General features: G+C 54.2%; 8 protein-coding genes across 8 annotated transcripts; 5 read left to right on the top strand and 3 right to left on the bottom strand.

The window, feature by feature from the left end:
* Positions 1-648: 648 nt before the first annotated feature.
* Positions 649-2,655, bottom strand: PG994_002672 (cytochrome P450; the record flags this gene model as incomplete). Its single annotated transcript, XM_066854081.1, has 10 exons — positions 649-808; positions 903-1,069; positions 1,175-1,222; positions 1,246-1,488; positions 1,548-1,755; positions 1,808-1,835; positions 1,960-1,990; positions 2,028-2,364; positions 2,409-2,467; positions 2,566-2,655. The coding sequence occupies 10 exons, from the start codon at positions 2,653-2,655 to the stop codon at positions 649-651; spliced, it is 1,371 nt and encodes a 456-aa protein (XP_066719936.1).
* A 1,465-nt stretch (positions 2,656-4,120) lies between these two features.
* PG994_002671 (uncharacterized protein) lies at positions 4,121-4,660 on the top strand (the record flags this gene model as incomplete). The annotated part of the gene is made up of 1 exon (XM_066854080.1): positions 4,121-4,660. The coding sequence occupies one exon, from the start codon at positions 4,121-4,123 to the stop codon at positions 4,658-4,660; it is 540 nt and encodes a 179-aa protein (XP_066719935.1).
* A 168-nt stretch (positions 4,661-4,828) lies between these two features.
* PG994_002670 (uncharacterized protein) lies at positions 4,829-6,577 on the top strand (the record flags this gene model as incomplete). Its single annotated transcript, XM_066854079.1, has 3 exons — positions 4,829-4,837; positions 4,915-5,527; positions 5,583-6,577. 3 exons carry the CDS (start codon positions 4,829-4,831, stop codon positions 6,575-6,577), a joined length of 1,617 nt encoding a protein of 538 aa, XP_066719934.1.
* A 669-nt stretch (positions 6,578-7,246) lies between these two features.
* Positions 7,247-8,307, top strand: PG994_002669 (uncharacterized protein; the record flags this gene model as incomplete). Its single annotated transcript, XM_066854078.1, is given in 3 exon segments — positions 7,247-7,885; positions 7,914-8,062; positions 8,076-8,307. 3 exon segments carry the CDS (start codon positions 7,247-7,249, stop codon positions 8,305-8,307), a joined length of 1,020 nt encoding a protein of 339 aa, XP_066719933.1.
* Positions 8,308-8,632: 325 nt separating this feature from the next.
* Positions 8,633-9,007, bottom strand: PG994_002668 (uncharacterized protein; the record flags this gene model as incomplete). The annotated part of the gene is made up of 1 exon (XM_066854077.1): positions 8,633-9,007. The coding sequence occupies one exon, from the start codon at positions 9,005-9,007 to the stop codon at positions 8,633-8,635; it is 375 nt and encodes a 124-aa protein (XP_066719932.1).
* A 233-nt stretch (positions 9,008-9,240) lies between these two features.
* Positions 9,241-10,545, top strand: PG994_002667 (uncharacterized protein; the record flags this gene model as incomplete). Its single annotated transcript, XM_066854076.1, has 1 exon — positions 9,241-10,545. The coding sequence occupies one exon, from the start codon at positions 9,241-9,243 to the stop codon at positions 10,543-10,545; it is 1,305 nt and encodes a 434-aa protein (XP_066719931.1).
* Positions 10,546-12,080: 1,535 nt separating this feature from the next.
* PG994_002666 (het-domain-containing protein) lies at positions 12,081-13,260 on the top strand (the record flags this gene model as incomplete). The annotated part of the gene is made up of 3 exons (XM_066854075.1): positions 12,081-12,083; positions 12,172-13,003; positions 13,124-13,260. The coding sequence occupies 3 exons, from the start codon at positions 12,081-12,083 to the stop codon at positions 13,258-13,260; spliced, it is 972 nt and encodes a 323-aa protein (XP_066719930.1).
* A 647-nt stretch (positions 13,261-13,907) lies between these two features.
* PG994_002665 (uncharacterized protein) lies at positions 13,908-18,532 on the bottom strand (the record flags this gene model as incomplete). The annotated part of the gene is made up of 9 exons (XM_066854074.1): positions 13,908-15,110; positions 15,184-15,472; positions 15,534-15,637; positions 15,952-17,243; positions 17,387-17,512; positions 17,569-17,632; positions 17,690-18,163; positions 18,222-18,469; positions 18,520-18,532. 9 exons carry the CDS (start codon positions 18,530-18,532, stop codon positions 13,908-13,910), a joined length of 3,813 nt encoding a protein of 1,270 aa, XP_066719929.1.
* Positions 18,533-19,551: the final 1,019 nt, after the last annotated feature.

Here is a 19,551-nt window from a genome sequence, read left to right as displayed (position 1 = left end):
CCGTTCGGGTAATCGATCTAGACGACCGTGTGCTATGGAGTTCGGCAGGCCAAGCACTCGGTTAGACCGTCAGGGTCACACGTCTCAAGCCACCGAGGCCCGCTATTCGCGCAGTGTGGAGGTTAAAGGGCCAGGCATTTGTCTGATTGCTTGCTTCGCTTTCCCAGGTTATGACCTTGCATATTACGAGCCCGGCTGTTAACGACTTCAAGGAATTTTATATATTAACCATCTGCAACAGCAATCACTACACACACCCAGTAGCCCGGAATGCACAGTTCGTGTACGACCACACCACTATTGCTGGAGTTCAGTGATGCCTCCACGCTGACGGACCCTGATAGATTGTAGTTCGGGCAAATACCTTGTTCAGTCCATAGGCATATGTAATTCAGGTCCAAATCGTACTCGAAGAGTTGAAACAAATATTGATGTTAGCTATGATATGGAGGCCCAGTTTGCTTCCGATCTGTCTACTTTTCCCCACCTTGAACTAGCTTGGAAACGAATCTCTATGCTCGTCAAGAGTCCTCATATCTCCTTTCTCTTTTACAATCGGGAGTTGCGATGTCCATCCCATGTACCGCAGTGCCCCCCCCACCAGCCCTGGTACGGGTATGGCCGGAACGGTCTCCGGGCGAGCCCGTTCTAGAACCGGCGCGGCGTCAAGGCCACCTCCAGCGGCGGCTTCTCCCAGAGGAAGTAGATCTTGTTGTCCTCGGCCCAGTTTCGGCTCTGCGGCGTGATGCTCAGGTCGAAATTCCAGATGATTCGCGCCAATATCATACGCATCTCGGCGTAGGCCAAACTGATTGCATTGTAAGCTCATGCGTCAAAACATATCTATTTCAAGATTCCGCGCAGGAAGGAGAGAATTGAGAGGACAATAGGCAATTACTCACTTCTTTCCGATGCAGTTGCGCGGGCCCACCGAGAAAGGCTGCACGGCGTCGAGTCGATCGCTCTTGAAACGGGGGTCGCCGAGCCAGCGCTCCGGGACGAAGGATTCGGGCTCGTTGATGTAATTCGGGTTGTTGTACAAGGTCCACTGCCAGATTTCCACGATAGTCTAACGATTTCATAATCAAACTTATTAGCGCACTGCGACAAAAACGGGCGAAGAAGCAGAAGGGGGAGGAGGGGGAGGGGATAGGTCCCCGTTATTGCTGCTTACATCTTCAGGCACGAAATGGTCGATGATGGTGTCTCCGCCCTTGGCGATCTTCCGGGGCTGCCGCCGGGCACGGGCGGGTAGATGCGCAGGGACTCGTCCAGCACGGCGAGCAGGTAGGGCAGGTTCGAGGTGCCGGCGATGTTGATGTCGTCCTCGCTCGCGAAGGCGCCGCGGACCTCGGCCGTCAGCTTCGCCAGCGCTTCCGGGTGCGTCGCGAGCTGGTACGTGGCCCCGGACAGCAGCGTGGCCGTCGTCTCGGAGCCGGCGATGATGAGCAGGGCGGAGTGGGAGGCCATCTCTTCGAAGGTCATTTCCTAGGGGTTGGTCAGTACAAGAGACATGTTAGGGGGGAAGATCGGGTCTTTAAACGTACGCCTCCCTTGGTTCCCCGAGCATGCATCATCTTGTCGACGAAGTCCGGGCGGTCGGTGTCGGTGTCCAGTCTCTTCCTCAAGCTCCTGATGGACAATTCCTTGTGCTCAGCCCACTTGGTCTTGACCTCGGCCGGAACGAAGTACTGTAGGAGAGGGGCGATGAAGGGGTATCTGTTGGCGTTCACGGTGAAGCTCATGTTCTTGATGCTGCCGAAGATGTTGGACACCCAAGGGTGGTAGGCGTTCGTGTCTTAGGGACCCGAAGGGCGCGCCGAAGGACAAATCGCCTGTTTTTATGCAGGTGCGGTACATGTTAGTAACAAGAGGGTAAAGCTCGAGCAACGACTACTATTAAGCATATACATGCACCCAGCCCCCCAAAACGAGGAACACGTTGCCGATTTTACTTACCTATGATATCGAACGTGGTCCAGTTGTACCACTTCAGCAGATCAACAGCCTTGGTCCCGCCAGCGCACTCCCCGCTTGAGCCCAGCGAACAGCTTGTCGAGGTAGACCCTGATGAGCGGCTCCTGCTCGTGCATGGCCTGAGCCGAGAAGACGTGGGCGAGGATGCGGCGGAAGCGGGCGTGTTCCTCGCGGCCCGCGCCGAGGATGTTGTCGGCGTTGTTGGCGGCGACGTGGAGCGGGTCCTTGCCGTGCTCCGGCTGGCCCGCGTGGCGGTGCCCGCGCACCTGCTTCATGCCGTCCGGGTGGTTGACGGACAGGATCTCGGGTGCGACGCGCACGACGGGGCCGTACCGCAGGTGCAGCGCCAGCATGCGCTTGTGCGAGGCGCCCGAGGTCTGGTTCAGGCTGTACGGGATCCGCGTCATAGCCCAGAGCGTGGGGCCGGGAACTTGCGCAGCGGGTGCAGGAACAGGTTGTACAGGACGAGGCCGGCCAAGTAGACGAGGATCTGGTGAAGAAGGAGGGTGGTTGTTGGCGTTAGCAGGCTGTGGTCACATCGCTCGTCACGGCTTGAAGGGGTTGGTGGTATAAAGAAGGCATACATACCATAGTGAACGAAACGACTGAAGCTTTCCCCGCCACCTCGAGAGGTGAGGAGAGCATCCTGTCGCGGAACTGATGGATGGAATCGGCCATGTTCTCAAAGTATTAAGACAATGGAAACTGACAGATTGATGAAGAAATATTTCGATGAAGACTTTGGGAAGCAACGAGAGATTCCTCCCCTTAAATACTTGGCGTTGACGAGATATAGAGTATGGTCCACTAGTGGTAGATATGCAATGATGGAGTTCTTACATAACGGGCGGGAAGGGACCCGAGACTCGGGACACAGAAGGTGGAGATGGTGTACGGCAGTTAAAGCTTAAGGTTATGGTCACAGGCATGCATAAAGGCAGATTTTGTGCGTGCGGCTCACGGAAGATATGGTTTCCTGTGAAGGATGGAGTCATCTACCCCTTGCAAGAGCGGATCATGGATCCTTCTTGGAATCATCCCGGCGCAAATGTAGAGCGTATAGAGGAGTTTTCCCCAATCATCGGTGCAGACGGACCGTCACCGCCCGAGGCCGAAGAGCATACATAGTGTAGGAAGAGGCACGGTGGCATACCTTGCATACTATTATGCAGGGCGGAGTCACGATTCTGCAGCGGAGGCGGCCGTGGCATATTACTGAGTAGTACCCTACCTACCGCCCTACGACGGACAGGGGGCTTATCGCTTATCGGGGGACCCATTCCGTCAATGAAACAGACGAACAAGCTTGTTCGGTGAGGTCAAGGCATCCTGGCATACTCCGCCCGCCGATATAGTCATTCGCCCTGCATCGCCACTTCGTCGAAGACGCGAAGAGCGCCGAAAGGCGATTGGTCGTTCCTCGGCTGTGGCTGCGGGGCGAAAGCATATTTCAGCTCTTTGGAGTTATGCAAGGGATTATGCAATACGAGGTTTCTGCTCGGATGTAAATCGATGCGTATGAGCAATTAGATGACCGATTGGTCTACTTTGCTAAAAGCGCAGATGAGGCAAGGGGCAGACATTGCGCGATTTCGTGGCCAAGCCAAGGGCAACTGTGCTGTGTAGGTGCGCCATTCTGATCAGTGCATGCAACTAATACGTGCCCAGTCAAAGGTAAGCAGTTGTTAAAAGATTTTAGCCACCCGGAATCGAGGGAAGTTGGAGGTTAAAATAACAATTATGCTTAAGTATCCGTAGGTTATAGCTGATGTTGCGAGTCAGATCACAGAAGAAAATAACCGATACCTGACATGAGTTGAGACGGTTAGTTTAGTTGCTTGGGGGCGGCGTCGACTCCGCACCCCGGCCCCGCAATATCTGGTTCATGATCCTCCACCTTGCCGGAACTGGGCGAGCCCATATCCGACTGCAAGTCAAACATGGGGATGGTGGGTAAAAAGCATGCCAGTGCAGCTGTCGATGCAACCTGATATGTGACAGGTATACGCTCCGATTACTGATATACTGCGGCGTCACTTGCTGCACGGTATACCCTCTCTCATCATCATCAGCTTGGACGGATTCTACCATGAGATGAGACCGGGCCCGCCCCCCCCCAAAGTGCGTAGTGATGATGATGACGATGATCCGAACCCCAGAAACCACGACCTCGAGCTTATCCATGGCCGACGAAACCTCGCCGTCGCAGGAACCGCAACAAGAACCCTCCTCGCAGCAGCCCGCCCCCGAAGCGCATCCGGCTCTCGCTGGCCTGCACGGCTTGCCGGAAGCGCAAGGTCCGGTGCGACGCCGAGACGCCCAAGTGCCGCAACTGCCGCCTCCGGGCGACGTCTGCCAGACCACCGACCCGCGGAAGCCCGAGGTCGTCGTCACCCGCAAGTGGCCGGCCAAGACCAGTCGGTTGCTGGCCGATCGAGGACTAGCGACCGAAGGCGGCGGTATCGACAGGCAACCGCCCGCCTCCGGGGGTCCGCGTGGCGACAGCGAGAGTGTGCCGGATGTCGTCGAGACCGAAGGCCCGCAAACCCTGAGCAACATCCACGTCAGTTTCCTCACGAGGGCGTATCATGCCAGCAACAAGGAGAGGCGAGGCGAGAGGTCCTGGAAGACGCCGAGAGTCCGGATATTGTGCTCAATACCGACGAGAGCTCGCATCGTGTAAAGGTTGGTTGGTCGTGGCAAAATCAGATAGAAGGAGAATATCTGGACTAATGAATACATGCATGTGTAGTATTTAGGAGGAAGCAGTTTGCAGTGTCTCTGCATATTTGTGGATTTATCCCTCAAGCAGAAAGGGCTGGGTCCGGTCTCCCAGCGGTTTCGGTTCGGCATGCGCCATGTGAGTGGACCAGCCGAATCCTTCAGGAGCATCGAACGATGATCGAACCACTCTGACTGACATGCATATACACACAGGTCGAAGAGTTTGCTCTGCCTATAACGGTCAACCGACCAAACCTGCCCTCCCTTGCTGTCATAGAGGAACATGTGCGGGTGTTCTTCCAGCGGATATGGCCGATCTTCCCGGTCGTCGACCATGAAGCACTTATGACCGATATCCATCGCTTCTTATCATTGCAGACAACGCCCTTGAGTGGGAAGGGAACGGACAACTTACTAGCGTATGTGATACAGCCAAGCGACGTTCCCGCTCTCGTATCTATCTACTTGATAATAAGCATCGCTGCGGATGAGGCGGCTGGTAGCATCACCGAGACCAGCACGATATTCCTCGACGCAGCGTACAGCTTCTACGGGCACCTGGTGGCATTGCCTTACATCGGAAGCGTCCAGGCACTCCTCCTCATCGTGATCGCGCTGCGCGGAAGGGGAAAAGAGGGCCAGGGCTGGCACGTTCTCGGCCAGGCCATACGGACGGCACACTCCATCGGTCTGCACCGCCACATCTCGACGCACGATACTCGGCCCCGGCGCGGAACCGAGCCTGGATACAAAGCCGACCTCCAGCTCCACGGACGACTTTGGTGGACGTGCTACAGCCTGGAGAAGCTGATGGAGATGGAGACGGGTCGGCCATCGGCCATCGCGGACTATGACTGTGACCAAGTTCTCCCTCGGCGAAGTTACGCGGCACACGAGCCGCCAGACTACTTCGGGATCTGGGTCTCCTGTCCCAGATCCTGGGCCGGATAAGCGAGCACATCTACCGGAAACGCCAGACATCGTCCTACGTCCTCTTCAACGAGACGGGGAAGCTGGACAAGGCACTGACGGACTGGGCCGCGTCGCTCCCGAGAGCCTACGCCCCGGACAAGAGACGTCAGTGCTGGACCACCACCGCGCCCAGCCGCACCTCGCAGCCTTCCTCAGCATCCACTACCACCAAGCCCAGATCACGCTGTTCCGCGCCTCCCTGATCTTCCCGGCTGCGTCGTACGCCGACGAGGTGCAGCTGTACCCCCACTCCCTGTCGGCCGCGACGCGCGCGCGCCTGCTGCAGAGCCAGAACCTCGCCATCGCGGCCGGGCGCGCCCTCGTGCGGCAGGTGCTCGACCTCGCCGACGCGCGCGTCGACTCGCAGGTCTTCACCATCACGCAGCCGTTCCTGGCCGCGGTCGTGCTGGCACTCCACGTCCTGCGGCACCCGCGCCGGCGCATGGCCCGCGCCGACTGCGAGCTGCTGAGCGAGGCGACTAGGTACTGCGAGGATCAGTACCGCCGCCTACGGCAGGATCCGGCTTTTATTCGGGGGTGCGCGATCTTGCGCGAGCGGGTGCAGGCTGTCTGCCGCGAGGCTGGGCGGGATCGGGAGGTTCATAGTGTCACTACTACAGATACTACGACTTCGGAACCTGGGCTGGATGGTGGTAGTGTCTTTCGGGACGGTTCCAGGAATGGTGTTTCGGCAGCCCTGGCGTCGGACTTGTCGGTGCCAACTACTACTGCTGCTGCTGCTGCTGTTGCTGCTGCTGCTGCTGCTGCTGCTACGATGGGGGCGCAGTCGGACAGTGGTGCGTTGTTCGACCCCTTTGCTGGTCTGCCTCTGGACGAACTCTGGCCGATGCTGGGAACCGAGTTCTTGATCGATGATAACGAACGATTCATTCAGATGGAGTAAAACTATCTACTGAACAATTGCAATGGCATATGACTAGCAATTCTCACGTTGTGAATGGATTGTTGTACGTTCGTTTGTTCACATATTTTCCTATACTCTCCAGGATTGTGGTTGGACTTCATCCTTGACCTTAGCCCGCTCGGTGAGCGCAAACTTCACCTGGACTCGCTCTTACATACAAGGCCGGCATCCAATGGAGACGGTACCTAAAACAAAACATCTGACGTTGCCACCTCAAACACTTCTCACATGATTATAAACCAAAAGGGTCTTGGATGTCTTGGGACTTCTCCTCTGTTGATGATCGCAAGGTGGGGTAGATGAGAGTCTGAACCTTTGAACCTTTCGGTTCGGGTCTTCCGGTTTGCCATCATGATCCGTAGCGGGTTGATCGGGTGGGGTATGGTGTCTCACATTCTCGGTTCGGCTCAAGAAGTCCCCAGCGCCCACATTCCGAACCGAAGGATCGACCTGGGACCTGGGGTATGGGGAAAAGGTGGAGTATTGCTGCAGCCACTCATCTCAGGATAAGAAAGACGGTTGGGACTCAAGGCTGATGATCGAGCAAGAATTCAGAAACAGGAGGCTTCAATTACAATTATTGGTTTAGTTTAAGTGATCCAAGGCAAAAACTATCCAACGCCTTCAACCCAGTCATCACCACCCACCATGTCCTCCACAACAGTGACCACGGCGCCGGCCTCGACGGTGAACCTCAGCGTCGAGAGCCGCAAGATGACCTTTGATGGCACCGACCCCGTCTACGGCGACTGGCGCGACGACCTGGTGCGCGACGGCTACGCCGTTATCAAGGGCGCCGTCCCGCGCGAGCGCGCCGACCAGTACGCCGACAAGATGTTCGCGCTGCTCGAGTCCTTCGGCCTGGGCTACGACCGCCACGACCCCTCGACCGTGCACCCGGACAAGCTGCCCGTCGTCAACGAGAAGGGCATGCTGCTCAACTACGCGGCGGCGCACGAGGACTTCGTCTGGGCCGTGCGCGGCGAGCCGGGCGTCTACGGCGCCTTCGAGAAGGTGTACGACACCAAGAATTTGTTAGTGTCGTTCGACGCCATCAACTACGGCTTCGCGAACCGGGAGCACCTGCCCGAGAACAGGCCCTGGCCCCACCAGGACCAGGACCCGGCCAAGCCCGGCTTCCGCTGCCTGCAGGGGCTCGTGAACCTGCAGCCCAACGGGCCCGACGACGGCGGGCTGATCGTGTGCAAGGGGGGCCACCGGCTCAGCGAGCAGTTCCACTGCGACATGGCGGACGAGGAAGCGCATCCCGGCTTGGACGCCGGAGTGGTACGGCTTCACGGAGCGGGGGATGCAGTACCTGGCGGACGCGGGGCTCGAGTGGGTGAAGCCGAGCGCGGACCCGGGCGACCTGATCGTCTGGGACAGCCGCACGCCGCACTATAACGTGCCGACGAAAACCCAGCAGGACCGGCTCGCCATCTACACGTGCTACATGCCGGTCGCGTGCGCCACGCAGGAGAGACCTGCTCCGCAAGAAGGACGCGTACGAGCGGCGTGTCGGCACCACGCACTGGCCCAACGCGCGCCACACGGGCTGGAACGAGGCCAAGCGCGACGGGAAGCCGGACCATGTGGTGCGGACGCGGCCGCTCAACGATGCGGTGCTGAGCGAGCGGGTGTTCAAGTTGACGGGGATCCCGTACATCAAGGACGATGTGCAGGTTCCTGTCGATATTGCGGGCATGTAAGCAGCAGGACTGTGTACTGGGTAGTCGCGTGGGAAGCAGGATTGTGTATGTCCCTGTGTTATTTATATATTTGAAGTTTCTGTTCATGGATCATAAATCTCTTTGTCTGTGTTCATTAGCGGAGCGTATGGTACAGAATTACGCAAATACCCTTTTCTAAGTATCATCGTCTTAATAATAGAGATACATACTAAAACTATTAAATTTTTATCTGATAGATATTTTAATAAAAAAACGAGGAACATCGGAAATAGTGGAACTCGCTGGATTTACCCCCTTCTTTGCCATAATTCAACGGGAGTCTCTTTAGTCACTACATCTTCGGTCAAGCAACGGTTCCATCGAGCTGCCGCCGACGTGGAGGAGCGTTAAACATCGCCGACGACGAGCTGCAAAGACCCTCCGAGGCGGACCAGTCGCTGTCGGCGCACAGGGCCCAAAGCCGGAGGGTCACAGGGCAGGGTGAGTACTGCGTGCCGCCGTCCTGGCCGAGGTATAGATTGTAGCTGAGGCCGCCGTATTTGGGCGAGTCGTACCGGACCGCCGACAGACCGTTGGTCCAAGCCGCGATCTTGCCGCCGCCCTTGCAGTCGAACGAGCCCTGGGCCTGGACCTGGAGACAGCCCGGCGTGCTCACGGTCAGGCACTTGGCGGACCAGGAGCACACCTGCTCGCCGTCCTCAAAGATGTCCAGGACCATCTCGCTCATCAACTACTTCATAGCGTAAGGGTATTATGGAAAGAGACGCCTGTCCTTGGCCCACTGCAACCTGACCCAACGGGCTGGATCAGCCCTCGTAAGGTTGACAGCCGAGGCCGGAGTGGGGTGAATATTCACACGCCACCTTTACTTTACTTCCTTGTCGTCTTCCCATGAGCTTCTCGCATGACAGACTCAGAACCTCGCAGTCCTCCAAAGCTCAACACGGCGACATGCCCGCCATCATCCGACCCAAACCTGGTCCTGCGGGAACCACCCGGCACAGCCCTGTGGCTGATGGGAGGGCCCTGCTCTACAATATATCAAACCCGGACAGCGACCGGAAGGTGCTCAACACATCGGTTTCCGAGGCCGACCGCGGCGCCGTGGTGCCCTACAAGAGCGGATTCATCGAAACGATCCTGCGCGCCTGGCAGCAGGATATGCATCTGGAGCTGCGACCTGACGACGTCTGGCTCGGGGTGCTAACGCAGCCCAGCTTCTTCGTCAACGGCCAGGGCCGCGCCGAAGCCCTACGCCCCCACTCCGTGGCCCACGAGGGCCAGGACCACCTTGTATTCGTGTGCGAGGACAGCACGGCCATCGAAGACGTCGACGTGGCCGTCTTGACCGAGAGTCTCGTCGGCCTGGCGCGGGACCGGCTGGCCGATCCGGGCCTGGCCGACTGGCTGCTGCCGGTCTTCACCACGACCCTGGCCCACGACCGGACCGTCGCGGCCGCCGTCTTCCTCGGCACCATCCGCCAGTACTTTCGGTACGACGCGGTCCTGTGCTGCGGGTTCCCCTCCGTCACCCTGCACGGCGAGCGCGGCGACTGGGTTGCGCTGGCCGCCGGCGTCGCCCGGCTCGCCGAGTTCGCCGCGTGCCTCGACGACGACGAGGCGGACGCGGACTCGCTGCGCCAGTGGTCGCGCTGCCTGGGCGTGGCCGTCGGCCGCATGGTCGACAGCTTCGACCGGCCCGACGACGCCGACGTGCGCGACTTCTGGATGCGCGTCTGCCACTCGGCCGGCGAGGGCGGGACCGGCGAGGCCGTCACCCTGTCCGGCTGGCTGACGGCCTTTGCCTGGTGGCGGGCCGACGGCGCGAGACAGCGGCCGTACACCGAGGCAGAGCTCACCGAAATACGGCAGCTGCGAGGAGGTCCCGACGACGGTCCGTCGACACTGGAGCTAGGCGGCGTGAAGTTCCCCGTCATCAACCAGAAGGAGCTGCCGGCCGGGATGACCAGAACGCCCATCACATTTTCTCACGGCGTGGCTGGCACCGACGCCACACTCCTGGCGGGATCCAGCGGCATGCGGCTGATGGACGAAACGCGCAGCAGAGCTCGGCCTTTCTCCTCTTGGTGGCTGCTTGGCTCACCTGCAAAACGTCGTCGACTGACAGGTTCAGCTTCAGGCCCCACAGGCGTGAGAGAGGGACTGGTTCCACGCGCACCATATCTGGAAAAACCTCAGTGGAAGAAAAAGAAAGCACTCAGCACAGCGGATTCCCAAGCCGTCACCGGCCCTTAGTATTACGTCGGCTCTTAAGCTCTCCTCTGGATGGAGAGTGGACGTCAGCTTTGTGAAAAGGGAGCCGAACTGCGACGGAACGGGTTAAACCGGCGCTCGGCGCCGCACTCTGCCTTTTGCAGATCCTAGGTTCCCCCAACGTTTCTCTATTATGACTAGTACTATGTTAGGCTCGGTGGCGACCTGAGATTCCTCGGTGTTGTATGTTTTGCATCTTGGATCATTCGCTTGCTTACGCCAAGCAGTCGTCTCCGGTCAATGGGCTTGAGCGCTGTAACTCCATGCAGACAGTAAGCTGGGCATCCCACCACTTCTAATCTATGTATAAAAATGACAAGGATGGCAACAGCAAGCCCGGACCTTTTTGCAATCCTAGCATTGCCAGAAAGTATGCGACATGATATTCTCCAGCGATGCGTAAGATTAAGTCGTGATTTACCGGAGATATGTCGCGTCGTCACACTCCATGAAGCTGCTGCGTCGCTTGTTAAACGGGCTTATCTCATGACTTGTCACGTCCAGTTTTGATCTAGCGTTCTAGGGAAAAGGGGGGACACGTCATTACATTTGTTTTTCATATATAGCACCGTAAGCATGAGTCTTACGTATAAAATCCTTTCTCGCAGCACCTGACATTCGTTTATCTAGTTATTCTATTACTCAATCCACTTACCCCTGTTACTCTCTGTTGCTTGTGAATAATTGTTATGCCTCAACACTACCAGCATACTGCTCTCGTGTCCCATGATTCGATTCAGGTTCTGGACCTCCTTCCATCTCGCAAGCGGGACGCGCCCGTGAGGTGCAAGATTCGTCAGATGACGCTCAATAAGGCGCGGTCCAGATACGAGGCTTTGTCATACGTCTGGGGCGACACCAAAGGGATCCGCCCTATTATATGCGATGGTCTCGAATTACTCGTAACCACGAACTTCCATGACGCCCTGGTCCAACTACGCCGCCGGTACCGTATCCGTACTCTATGGATCGATGCAATCTGCATAGACCAAACATACAGCGGGGAAAAAGAACGTAACTATCAAGTCAAAAACATGGGTCGTGTATACCACAATGCTTCAACTCTACTAATTTGGCTTGGAACCAACGACGTTGGGCTCATTGCGATGCATCGCCTCACATTACCAGCTATGTTCATCTCACTGGCAATGGTCTTCGCCGTACCAGATCGTCTACGGGAATTAAATGCCCACAAGTTCAATTTCATGGTTGAAAAACATCTTGGATGGTTGTTTTCTAAATAGTCATAGATTTGATATAAAGTCTCTTTTGTTTTTCCATCGCTAACGATAGTGATCACGCAGGTCCAAGATATATGAAATACTTGCCAGTCCTTCAAAAAGTTACTGAGAACCCATGGTTACAAGAGTGTGGACTGTTCAGGTTTGTCGCCCCTTCTCTGCTTCCATTGTGTATGTAACCGTGGGCACAATCCGCTTATACGAGTCTCGGCAGGAGTTCACTTTCTCGAGAAAAAGCCGGCTAGTATTTGGGTCAAAGCAGATAAACTGGCCACCATGGTTCGTCGGGCGGAGTAGGTTTGCACATCGCCTACTAGTGGACCAAATCCTTCTGCTGAAAACATTATCCTTGCGCTCCAATGCACAGTTACTGGCCATCCATCGCCACCTCGGGACTGACCATGACGAGTACCGAAGACGTCTGGAATTCCTGACATTGATGAGGGCGCTTAAAGAAACCATACCGCACGATAAAATCTACGGCATGTATCCCATACTACAAGAGATGGGCTTTCACCTGCCCGACCCAGCCTATTCCAAACCTATCGCGGAGGTTATTCAGGACTTCGCGCGGGCATGCATTCGAGAGCTCGGTAGCTTGGATGTCTTCACATGGGAGCTTCCTATTGCCGAGATCCCAGGAAAGCCGTCTTGGGTTCTGAACTGCCTCAGTCCAGAACCGTCCATTCATGCTACAGGATCGGAGCTAGACAGGCCGGGCCAACTACGCGCATTCAGGGTCGAACGCGGAGGGGAAGGTCCCAATGCAGCATACAGCTCCAGACCTTATCAATCACCCAAAAGCCCGTCAGAAATGCTGCTCGTGCAAGGGAAGAAAGCAGGCACTGTGCAGACGACGCTTGCCTGCGCCTCTGAGCTGATCGCTTCCACTACCGATATCCGGAATTTCCACGAGTACATCCGGGTTTGTCGGGAATGGTTCCAAATCTGTTCTGCAAGGGACAAGGGTCCTGAAACTTTCCTCTCTAGTTTTGGGAAATCCACTGCGTTACGACTAGGATTTGACGGGCTTGATACATGGCTCGACCTCATGCGATATCCAGAATGTCGCGATTTCTCGGCGGAGTTATTTGAAAGACACACCACTACATCGGTTACTGGCAAAGCTGACCCGGCCTCTATCGTCACCGACTACCTAAGTTACAAGGGGGAATCCGATGTAGCTCGAAAGTGGGCAAGTATTATTCAGAGATATGCAAATGCGACCGCAAATTGGGCATATATCTTGACTGACACTGGTTACCTTGGCCGAGCATACCGTACCTGTCAAAACAGCGACCAGCTATGACTTCTCGCAGGCTCCAGAGCTCCTGTCATCCTACGACCAGATGGCGACACATTTCGCTACGTGACTCCTGCTTACATGCCCGCCATGATGGAAGGGGAATGCTGGCCAAAGAATGAGGATGAATTAAAGATCATAACTCTTAGTTGAAGCGAGATAATACTGCGCTATATCTTAGCGACGTTAGAAAACCAGCCGGTGACGTTGCGTCTCAGTATCACTTTGGTTGAAACCCTGTTCTCCTTCTTTTTCCCTATTTTGCCTCAAGAACCGCACTTCTATTAGAGGGTGGAGTACCATTGTGCCGCCTATTTTGACCGATTCTACGGGCCGAATCCGGCTCTTATCAGCATCATCTCGGTGTCCTCGGTAGGCTGCAGGTCGCTGTCGCCGTGGGCAGCTTCCCCCGAGAACCATTACCATACTTTATCGACTTTCGAACTTGGCTTCATTGCCATTATGGTTTGCCCCCAGGTGTTACTCCCTCTTATCCCAGCAGAAGCTGTTAATTGACATGCGGGTCAACACCACGAGTCATGTTAAACTAACACACTAGTATGAACGATGAGCAGGTACGCTATGTCTTGTGAATATAGCACCGTAGGCCGACTTTCCCTTCGTAGTCGACTTTTGTTCAACAATCGTGTACAACATATACTGCCCCATCAATACATGTCCCATATCACTCCTTGTCCCATGCGACACTTTACTAGTCTGGTTTTCTTTTCGATAAGGTAGGCAAGAAGTGGAGGTATGCGATCCAGGACCGCGTGGGCGTCGGTCCATCATTATCGATATTATTCGTCAGACTTTTCATCTCGTCGGAGTCTTTTCAGCCTGGATTGGGAGGAGGAAGCTTCTGCTGTGTCTGGCTCTCGGAGACGCCTTGTTTCAGCTGTGTCCAGCTCTTGACTCACTGGAGCCAATCTATGTTCCTCCCCCGCGAAGGCCGTGAAGTTGCTGTTGATGTCTGTCAAAAGACCGGCATATCCCATTGCATCTCGGCTGCTCCCGTTGTCATGGCCTTGTATGGAGAGCAAACCGGCTCGACTCCGTTCGATAATGCTGGGCAAGTGCCGGCATTGCTCATCGAGAACACTGTAAGAGGCCTGTGCCTCTTTGTTCCAGGCAACCCGGACAGTCGAGTCGAGTCCAATGTTAGGCAGTAGAGCCACAGAAGTAGTGCACTCCTGTGGCGTCGCAGGGAAATGACCATACTTCATCTTTTGGCCCCGGTTTAACCGGATAGAGATTTCCTGGCCTTTGGGCCCTTCTTGAACGGCGAATATTCTCCTGCTTTGTGATTCGGATGCAAGGTGTGATTTTGTGTGGGACGGATCGCCAGTCACTGAACCGGATAGCTGTTCCGAGCTCCTCTCTTTCAGCCTCTGCTTCGGTAAACAGTTGCGGAAATGCCACTCTATAAACGGAGCCAGGTTGATCGTCTCTCGTCTCGAAATGGGTAGTGGTTCATCGTGGAGGTCAGCAACACCGTCTTTTAGCACGAATCGGGGGTGGGAGGTTATGCCGTGGTAGTTGTGGTATAGAACATCGTTGTAGAATCTCAGCGGCTGGATGGTATCGTTGATAAAGTAATGACGACTCTCTACTCCTGTGATGATAGTTAGCCTACTTTCTGCTAAAGGCACATGTGCCGTTCGTAGAGCACCTTGATCCTCGAACCACCATAACGCTGCCCGACCCCATTCAGCCAGGACCACCATTGGGTGTACGGGGTGGAAAAGGAAGATTTCATTCGAGCCTGACTTCTGCTCAGTTGGAATAAATCCTAGTTGGTGAAGGCCTCTGAATAGGTAGTTTGATGTAGTGGGGTCTTTAGACCATATTTCTAAGTTTTGCGGTGACAGTTTGCCAGCGGTGCCTGCCTCTACAAAAGCGATAGCGTCCTCTGTGGGGGAAAACTCAACGCGATAACTTCTCTCCCGAGGAAACCACAGAAGAGTTCCCACTTTGTCTGAGATGCTGCGTAGTAAGAGGGCCTGGGGACTGGCACGTCATTCTGACGAGATCTAGTGAGAAAGATATTTTTATGAGGGTCCGCAAGACAAGTACCTGTCGCAAATCCCGCGAGATCGTGAGGGGAAACCTGAAGCTCCACGCCTTGGAAGGGCCGCATCCCGTCGGTAATTGCATAGATAGAGCCTCAAAGATGTCATCCTCTTGCAAGTCCAATATTTGGCGGATCGCGTTCTTCTGAGTCGATAGAAATATTATTTGGTACTCAAGCCGCCACCCAGAGTACGCCGATTGTGGGAACTGTGATGGGCGGGGGTGAAGTCCAGACGAAGGCTTCACTTTTGCCTGTGATACCCAGCTCGAAATATCCAAGTTACGGTATGCCCTGTTAGTATGTTAGCAACTGATTTGTTTTTGGCCTTCGTAAACTCGGAGCAGTTACTCACTTTGAAGGGTGCAAGTGATCACAGCCAATCAGGATTCCGTCCTGGGACACACGTGACATCAGAAGTATGGTGTTTGAGGGCGACGTCTGCGCTCCCTCAGCTGCCTGTATATCGGTAGCAGTATAATTGAGTGGAATTATGTTGGCGCTATTATGTTCGGGCCAGAATGCCGACTGTGTAAATGCTGTTATAGTGGATGTCCATATGGCACTCGGCTCCTTGGTAAGCAACTTGAGTCCACTCATCTTCTCAATCTTAATAGATCCTCCTCCAAGCTCTGCAGCCTTTGAAGTGCTATGGATGAGGCAGCGTCATGCATAGCGTCTTGCGGGCAGGATCGCAACATGAATAGAATTGGGGTGACTGAGGGCGACACGCCAAAATAATAAGACCACTAGATCCAGGCTTGAATGCATACCGGCTCATCAAGCCAGTTGGACGCAGTTTCTATGAGCTGATTTATACTGATACCTGCACGAGCGTGACTTCGGTTCAAGCCCGGGGACTCAATATTGTGGAAGGTGCTGACGATATGAATGGCATATCGTAGGAGCGGAAAGCTCTGCTTGAGAGACTTTCGGTAATCTTCACTCCATTCGGCATCGGTAATTCGACTTCTAAGAATATCATACGTCAGGTATGAAATGCATATCGACATAAGAACCAAGGTGGCTTCCAGGGCTTCAATAGCGAAGCCAGAGGTATTTGAGTCGTCGATACCCAGAAGATAGTCGCGGAATGAGGAGTGTATGAACAGGACAGAACCTTGTGAGTCGAGCTCAACTAGAGCGCCCACCATCAACGGCAGGGCCACCTCAAAATCGGCAATAAGGTCGTCTTCTGTAGTCACCCGTCCCGGGACTACTGCTACCATCCGTTGAAGCTCGGAGATATGAAGGGGGCTTTGCGTGGCCACCATCACCTGAAAGATGCGCTTGATCTTTCTCTTCCGAACTTCGGAAGTCTGGCTGAGGAGCTGGAGGATCTTGCTGTAGAGATTTTCAATCCCGTCCAAGATCTCGGCACTGTGAATAGCGTCGTGGCGTTCTCGGGGTGTAAGACTCTTATCAGCCAGGTAGTGGATCACTAGCTTAGCCCATAGGAACATGCCCTGAGCTCTCGTCGCCAAAGCTAGTACGAATTCATTGCAGTCAGAAGTCGCTGGGAGAAGCTTCGCTCGATGTAGACTGATTACCTTTGGCTGCAAGTAAATTCTGATGTCGCTCTCGTTTTCCCATGGCTTAAGAAGAACGGTTCCACAATGTTCCATTCCTGGAGACAGGTCGACAGATGGTCTACCCAGAAACACAACCTTTGTTGGCGACTCGGCGAACACGTTCTGGACCTGTTGCAGGAGAAATACGCTGTCTGAGCATTCGTCGATGCCATCAAAGACCAGAGTGGTATCGGGAATATGTTTGAGAAGCAGTATCAAACACTGAGATACTTCGCTATTAGTCGTAGAAAGCTGACCAGAGTCTTTTGATTCCATCAGAACCGAGAGTATATCCATCACATCAACCCTGTTACGGTTCTGATGGACGAGTTGATGTAGCACTGCCCGTAGCCCATGTGTGGGTCTAGACTCATTGACGCGAGCAGAAACAAAGTGATAATAGAGCACAAGAGTTGGCTCCTTGTTGGTGTTGTTGCAATTGAGGTCGTCAATAATGAGCGACGACAGAATTGTCTTTCCGTAGCCAGGCTTGCCTGGACATATATATACTTTTAGTATTCGGGCCGCATTGTTTTGACAAAGCTCAAGTCGGACAAATCCTTCACAAAAAGCATTCGCTCCGCTAAGGTATGCGGAGAAGTAAATTCCTGCTGCTCCAACCTATTATTCTTGAAACGCTGATATACTGGATTGGTAAGAAACCAGCGGCATGTGGCGGGGAAGCGGGCACTCTGGGCCATTTGCAATTCTTCCGCGAAGTCCGGAGCGCCCAGCCATTCCTTGATTCTTCGCAGGCGTGTATCTATCCATTAATAGTCAATAAATCTCCATCCGAGCTAAAGTCATTCGGATTCATACCAAATGGGGTGGGATTCACTTTTAACGGTCCTGCCTCGGTGGTGTTGATCTGCCCTTCAGCTCCCTGCTAAAAGCTGCAGGAGAGATGCGCAAATTTGGCGCTCAGTGAGCTATCCAGGACAGATATCTCTTCATTGAGCAGCTCAAGCTGCTCTTGTATCTGCTTAGCTGCGGCACTTGCTAAGCCTGCTTCTTTTTGTCTTCTGCGATACTGGATTTCTGTAAACTTGGATTCCTCCATTCGGAACTCGTGTTGGAATAAGCCCTGGTGCTCTTCAAGCCTCCCAAGTATATCTTTGAACCGTAGGTCGAATGGCTTCCAAAAGACGTCGGCTATCACACTAACCTTGTATCGAATGCCCCTTCTCCTAGTAGAGAAAGGTTTACAGGCTTCTTGACAAAACCGTGTAATGTCAGTGTAGATGTAAGACAAGACCCGGTTGCTTGTGAGGGTCGATATATCACCATCCATGATATTCTGCTGACGCCGATGGACCAGTTTCTGGTAGTATTCGGCATAACCAGGAAGACGGTAGCTGATCTTCTCCAACATCGCAAGCAACTTATCCAGAAAGTTAGTGTAGTGAGAACTAAGCTGGAAGGATATTTAGCTAGTTCACCCGGATTATATTATTATTTTCGCGAGTGCTTACCAAAAACACCATGCGTATTGCGCCCCAAACCATTGCTGCAATCTCAGGGTGCGATGAAACAAAAATGCCAATTGTGTCAAAAAAGGGAGACAGAGACGTAGATACTGCGTCTATTCGTCTGCAAAATGCGTTCAGCTTTCCGCTTTCGGCGTGGGAAGCATCGTGCTTTAGCTCGTGAATCATCTCGCCAGGAGACACAAACTCCTTGAACTTGGCTGCATCATGAGGGAAAGGGAGTCTTGGAACTCCTTTGACGCTTTAGCGAAGAGTTCCTCTGCATCCTTAGGGATATCAGTACTGGAACTAGACATCCTGTCTCCGTGGCGGATATGGCGAAAGGCACTATTTGCTTCGTCAACGACCTAGTAGCGACAGAGGAAGGCAGCGAGGTAAAGGTTGATGGAAAGGCCTGCTTAGCTTCCCCGCAGCATATATGAGCCCCCCTGGCCACCGGCACGTTTGCGTCAGGCTGAGTTGCTGCCTGAAATCTGACCGTTTCGCTTCTCCAAAACAGGGCATAATTGTGGCGATGTAATATGTGCGGCGTCCTTGATATTCTACCTATGTACGGCCAAATGGCTGAGTTGCACCGCCTCAGCAGCATTTCAACAAATGATGGCCAAGTTCGCTCTGACAAGGCACGCCTTCCGAAGAGGCTGGGGCCAAACTGGCCTGATGAGCGATGACGAGCTTGTCACAAAAATTACCATCCAAATCTAATGACTAACTAATAAGGGGCTAAGATACTTTCATACTCAAAAAGGACGTTTGGACGAGAAGTACCAGGACCTAGCTAACTATAAGGCCCTAGCTGATTGCCCAACCATGAATTCGTCGGGCGCAAAGAGTTTGCCATACGATTTTGGGAGTGCCACTATCTCCATCCGAAACAGGACAATAGATCTCGCATTGGGTTCAGCGGCGAAGGCTGCGGAGATTTAGAAGCCAAATCGTGAAAAGTCGAAGCGACGATTTCCAGACAGCAACTCGACTGAATCGTCAATGACGTATAAATTCTGCTGATGACAAGATACTAGAGGATAATTCTCCTAGCGGACATCGACACCCCGCACGCAATAACCTATCATTACCTTGCTGCGAGTGGCTATACCTTGCCATTCTGTTGCCTTCTACACCCAACGTTGTCATTGATGCATGCGTGGGGTTTTGTCTCGGCCTATGTAGGCTACGCCCTAGTGCTAATAGTAGGGGGCACATCGCCACGCATAAATGTTTGACTGTGCGCAGACGCACGAGAAGGGGATACTTGTCAATCTCCAATTCAGCCTGGACGCTCGTGTTGAAGTCGGATTGACCATGTAAGATACCT

This window comes from Apiospora phragmitis (genome assembly GCF_038363925.1).
Source record: "Apiospora phragmitis strain CBS 135458 chromosome Unknown utg000003l:1.0-2676785.0:1.0-2680665.0, whole genome shotgun sequence".
Classification (NCBI taxonomy): Eukaryota; Fungi; Ascomycota; class Sordariomycetes; order Amphisphaeriales; family Apiosporaceae; genus Apiospora; species Apiospora phragmitis.
The sequence above is the reverse complement of the archived record's forward strand: the minus strand, read 5'-3'. Positions and strand labels throughout refer to the sequence as shown.